General features: G+C 34.3%; 1 protein-coding gene across 1 annotated transcript; it reads left to right on the plus strand.

Annotated features, from left to right (window-relative positions):
• The first annotated feature begins 2787 nt into the window (after positions 1-2787).
• On the plus strand, positions 2788-5100 carry CRF10 (Integrase-type DNA-binding superfamily protein). The gene is made up of 3 exons (XM_078970785.1): positions 2788-2890; positions 3250-3502; positions 3592-5100. The coding sequence occupies exon 3, from the start codon at positions 3804-3806 to the stop codon at positions 4848-4850; it is 1047 nt and encodes a 348-aa protein (XP_078826911.1). The 5' UTR covers positions 2788-2890; positions 3250-3502; positions 3592-3803; the 3' UTR covers positions 4851-5100.
• The last annotated feature ends 213 nt before the right edge of the window (positions 5101-5313 follow it).

Below are 5313 nucleotides of genomic sequence, written 5' to 3' on the forward strand. Positions count from 1 at the left end.
CCCGATCTTGCAAACCCAAAATCGATCCTAGGTAGGATCTCGATCTTGACAACCTTGATTTGATCCCAAACCATACTCTAGTTTTTACTCAATTTTTAGGCTATGTTTGACGTATTAGCTGAAAAGTTAGCTGTTAGCTGAAAAGTTAGCTGTTAGCTGAAAAGCTAGCTGATAGTTGAAAAATTGGTTGTTAAATAAAAAACTAGTTGATAGCTGAAAAACTAGCTAATAAAAAAATAACGTTTGGTAAAACTAGCTGAAATATATAAAATTACATAAAAGAACATGAATGAGTATGTGTTTTTATAATTAATTAAGGGGTGTATTTGGAATATTTTAAAAAAACTCATAAAAAGCTAATCTAAGTAGTTTTTCAAAAAGCTAGCTTATAAGTTATTTTTTGGTTTACCAAACACGACAATATAAAAAAGTTCGAAAAATAAACTAGCTTATCAGCTAGTTGTGGCACGCCAAACACAACCTTAACCCCCAAAAGTATATTCATAATATATTCATTTTTGTAACTTATATACATTATCAAACATACTTTGCTACTAATTAGATTTTAACAAATATATATTTTATATTTTTTTCATTACAATAATATAGGTTATCACATTTATAAGATATATTTCAATTATAATCTTTTATAATTGTGTTTCAAATTTTTGTTAGGGTTTTATGCGATCTCTACACACTAGTTTTATGCAACGGAATCAAACAAATAACCTTATATGTACATGTATCTTAAGGATATAGTTTTTTTTTTTTTTTTTTTTTTTTTTAAATAACAATCCACTTTCAATAATAGTAACCTTTATGTTCTTGATTTCTCAATTGAGATCCTGTGACATCCACACTTGCAAAACATGGCAAGGAACCAAACCATGAATCGTCTAATGGAATCACACCTAAACCACCAACTAGCAAGAAGGGTTATTTAGGAGAGAGGTTCACCAACTAGCAAAAAGGGTTATTTAGGAGAGAGGTTCGAAAATCTCAATAACCCAATGTTGTAACATTGACAGTCTATTTATAGTCTCCAGTTTAATTCACATTTTCAAGGATAAGCCTTATCCTTATTTGAATTAATCTATATCCTTTTATCTACAGATCGAATCGGTTCATTCGTTATTCTGAGAGTTTATGGAATATTCCAATTAATTACTAAACAAATGAATTAATATTCAACCTAGTTAATTAATTCAAAAATAATTTCCAATTAATTTAACAATTCATAATAAATTAACAAATTGTTTTCTTCTAATTCCTTTTGCCTAATTGAGTTATGAGGGAAACCTAAAACACCCTATTACTATTAGAAATATTACCAAGTAGTTAATGACATTGAACACTCAATCCAATAGATTTTTATATGCATTTGACTTTTATATTAATTTGATATATAAATATCAAACTTGATTAATTAATGTAATTTAATATATATTAGGATATTACAAATATTAACATATTACATTTTAAAATAGAACTATTAGATAAAAACAAACTAGAAATATATAAAATAAAAAAACCAGTAAAATTGTCAACTTAAACTTCAATCCTATTTTTTGAAAATAAATAGTGTTATTCCATATTTGAAATAATATTATCAATTTCCTATAAATGGGGAGAAAATAGGGTAAAGCCGAAGATTAATTGATAAAAAATGATATTTAAGAGTTGGTTGCTAAAACAACAAATGAATATGAAAAAGCAAGAAACTAAGAGCTACAAACTAATATGAAAAAGTAACGAACTAAGAACAACACATGATAATACCCAATAATTAAAAAAATGGAATAAAATAAGGGTAAGTGTGTGTTTACTAGTCGGATGATTGTGAGAGGAGATATTCAATATCCTCCTACTAAATATTTTTATTTCCATTGTGAAAACAATTTGTATATATATATATATATATATATATATATATATATATATATATATATATATATATATATACTCTCAACAGTTAGATGCAAAAATAAACTTGGACAACTGTTTATAAACAAAATAATAGTCAGATGATTGTGAACATCTACGATAACTACCTACGATATGACACGTGTTATCTAACAGCTTATAAAGTGTAACGAACCGCAAATTTAAAGGTGAGTGTGTTTCACTACTCAGATGATGCTGAGCATTTACAACACGTACCATCCAAATTTATTTACCAAAATTAAACATCAACGACTATTTATAGACACAATAATAACGTCATACCGACGACAACTGTTGGTGATAAAACACTTGTTCTTTGACAGGTCATAAAGCATAAAGAGCACAATTCTATATATGATATGAACCATACCAAAACTGAAACACCAGCTAGGGACCAAACCACTTACTGTGTCAGTGCTAATTTTCGGTTCTAAAGTCGTTTCCCAATCCCATTTAGTCATTTTCCATCCCATTAAGTCGTTTTCCAGATCCATTAAGTCACCCTGGTTTCGTCAGGTAGAACCGAAACTGCTAGAACCTATAACCATATTAAGCTATATGATTGAACCGGGAACTGTTCCGTAAAATGTAAGATAGGCCCTGTCCGATGAATGTAATGATTAGGTTTGATCCGAACTATCCTCTATTTCATCTTTGAGACTACACAGATAGAAACAACAACTATTAGTTTCTAACTATAAGTTTGACAAATAACATAAATTATAATTATTGTGTTATTATAAATAAAAGAATTGCATTAATTCCTTGGTAATCAAAAGTTAACCGAAAAGGCGATTATAAATAGTGTAGTCATCGCCTTGAATACAATTCGACTGTTGACAAGAGTGTGAACAACAACAGTAAAAGAGGAAAAATCAAAAAGCAGTCCACTTGAAAACAGTGTGGGGTTTGAGAGAGAGAAACCAAGGGAGAAAAAAACACACAGGTATCACATTTCTTTATGCAATTCTCGATGTTTTTGCAGTATTTCTATATATAAATTAATCTCCTTGTTTTATTGAGATTTGCGTTCTTCTTCAGTCCCTTTTAATTTATGCCTTTTTCCTTCTTTCTCTTTACCCAAGTGGGTACTCGAAATTAAGGCCTTATTTTCACTCTTATTGCTCTGTAAATTTCTCACTAGTTGTCGCCTTCTTCTTATCGAAAATCTTGGCCATAGATTCCTGATCCCTTATCTGACTACACGATTAGGAGAAAAGGGTTTTTAATTTCTCTTAGGGTTTTGATTTCTTCTATATATATCGTCTATCTCATCTTGGTTTCACTCTTTTTTTGCTCTTCTAGACTGCAAAAATCTCTCTAAAGGGGTTTACAGCGAGAGAGAAGAACTGGTTCTAGAGCGAGAGTGTGAGAGGGAGAGAGAGAAAGGAGAAGAAGAGCTGGGTTTTATGTCGGCAGGTTCATTGAATCTGATTGGGGCTCCATTGAAGCTCTGTATTTCTTTTGCGTTGTTCATCTGTTCTTATCTCTGCTGTTTCACTCAGCAGAGTCTTCTTCTCTGTGTTCCGACTGTTTCGATGCGTTTGAGGCCAAAAAGGTATGAAAATCGAAAAACCCTTTTGTTAAATCTGTTTATTTTGTGTGTTTGTTGATGGATCTTTAATGGGTGTTCTTGATTTTTTGCAGGACTTGTTCTGGAGTCGAGTGTTTCGGTGGTTTTCACATAAATAGGTTGTTTGATCTTTTCTTGTTCTTGAGAGGGCCTTTGACATAAACCCTAAATCAATTTTGGTTTATTTTCCGGCTTTTATTTTTGTTTTGAAAGTTTTGTTTAGCTTTGGGCATGTTTTGAGGCTGCAAAAGCCGCCGGAGTTTTGAAAACGATAACACAACCGCCGATGAATCAAGAGAAGAAGTCGAGAAACAGAGCGAAGATAATGGAACCAAACAAACTCATGCGGAAGATCCGGGTCATCTGTTACGACCCGGATTTGACTGATTCATCAGATGACGATGAACCCAACAAAAAACCCTTTGGGTCAAAGCGGATTGTCCGAGAAATAAAGATTCCGGTCGGCGACGGCGGCGTTTCCGGTGGCTGTACGCCGGTGATGACAGCGACTAAAGAACAGGAGACTGAAAGTTCATGTCAAGATAGCAACAACGGCGAAAAAAGTTGCGGGAAGAGAAAAAGAGTTTCGACAAAAACCCCCGGTCAACCTCGGCCGCCTTCCGCCTCCAAATACAGAGGCGTCCGGCAGCGGAAATGGGGAAAATGGGCGGCGGAAATTCGTGACCCGTTTAAGCAACGACGGGTATGGCTTGGAACTTATGATACTGCCGAAGAAGCGTCCAGAGCTTACGAAGTCAAAAAGCTGGAGTTTGAAGCCATGGCGGAAGCTTCAAAGGGTGGTTCCAACATCGTCAAAAGCACCACCACCACCACCACTACCACCAAAGCTCCGTCGTCCGCCGTTTCTCAGCTTCCAAAACCAGCCATCTCCGAGGAATCAGTAGGTGTAATTTCTCACATTTCACCATCTTCACCGACTGAATCATCCTCCATTTCTAGAAAGATAATCTCTTCCGCCGGAGCTTCTGAAACCTGCAACGCGGAAAGCAAACTCGCAAACAAACCCGAGCCACCTCCGGCCGCCGTCGGATCTCCGGCGATGGAAGAAACCTTAACTCTAGCCCAAATCGGTGAAGGGTTAGACATGAAATTGGAGCTGGATTCCATTTTCTTCGACAGTTTTGCTTCACCACTTGACGGATTTGGTGATCTTGATGATTTCCAGCTTTGCGGATTTGAAGATAACGAATCTTGCGAATTACCAGATTGGGATTTTGACGAATTGAATCCTGAAGAACTTGCTTGGATGAACACATTGAGGGTCGATGAGCCATTGATGAACGAACAGCCGCTTAATATCGCATGCCTATAAATTTTGCAGCAATTAGAAGAGAGTTTTTCAAGGGTTTTAGAGAATAATCCTCTTGAAAAAAAATGGTTTTGTTTAATTTACATGTCTTTTTTTTTTTTTAAAATATTTTTTTATTATGTTTTTGTTGAAGAGTCCTTTGGGTTTTCTTGTGCTATTAGAGCCGTCCGAAGGGGTGTTTCTGAGTTGCTGCTACTGCAAGTGTTAAAAAGACAGTCTTTTATTATTTAATTTTGATCTGTTTTTATGGTAATTAATGGAGCTTTATGTTATTATGGGTGTTACAAGTTTTAATGCAGAGGGTACATGTCATCCCGCATTGATGATGGGTTAATGTTTGTATGTTTAAAGTGTCGTCCACTATGTGAAAAATCTGGTCAATGGTTTTATTTTAATTATTTTAACATAAAAGTATGCAGAAGAAACAAATATTAGGTAAGAGTCACCGTTAGACTTTTCATAGGGA

This window comes from Lactuca saligna, chromosome 8 (genome assembly GCF_052625555.1).
Source record: "Lactuca saligna cultivar CGN05327 chromosome 8, ASM5262555v1, whole genome shotgun sequence".
NCBI lineage: Eukaryota > Viridiplantae > Streptophyta > Magnoliopsida > Asterales > Asteraceae > Lactuca > Lactuca saligna.

What these genes read in the sequence shown, in the direction of transcription:
- CRF10 (XM_078970785.1), top strand. Translation starts at nt 3,804, where the DNA reads ATGAATCAAGAGAAGAAGTCGAGAAACAGAGCGAAGATAATGGAACCA.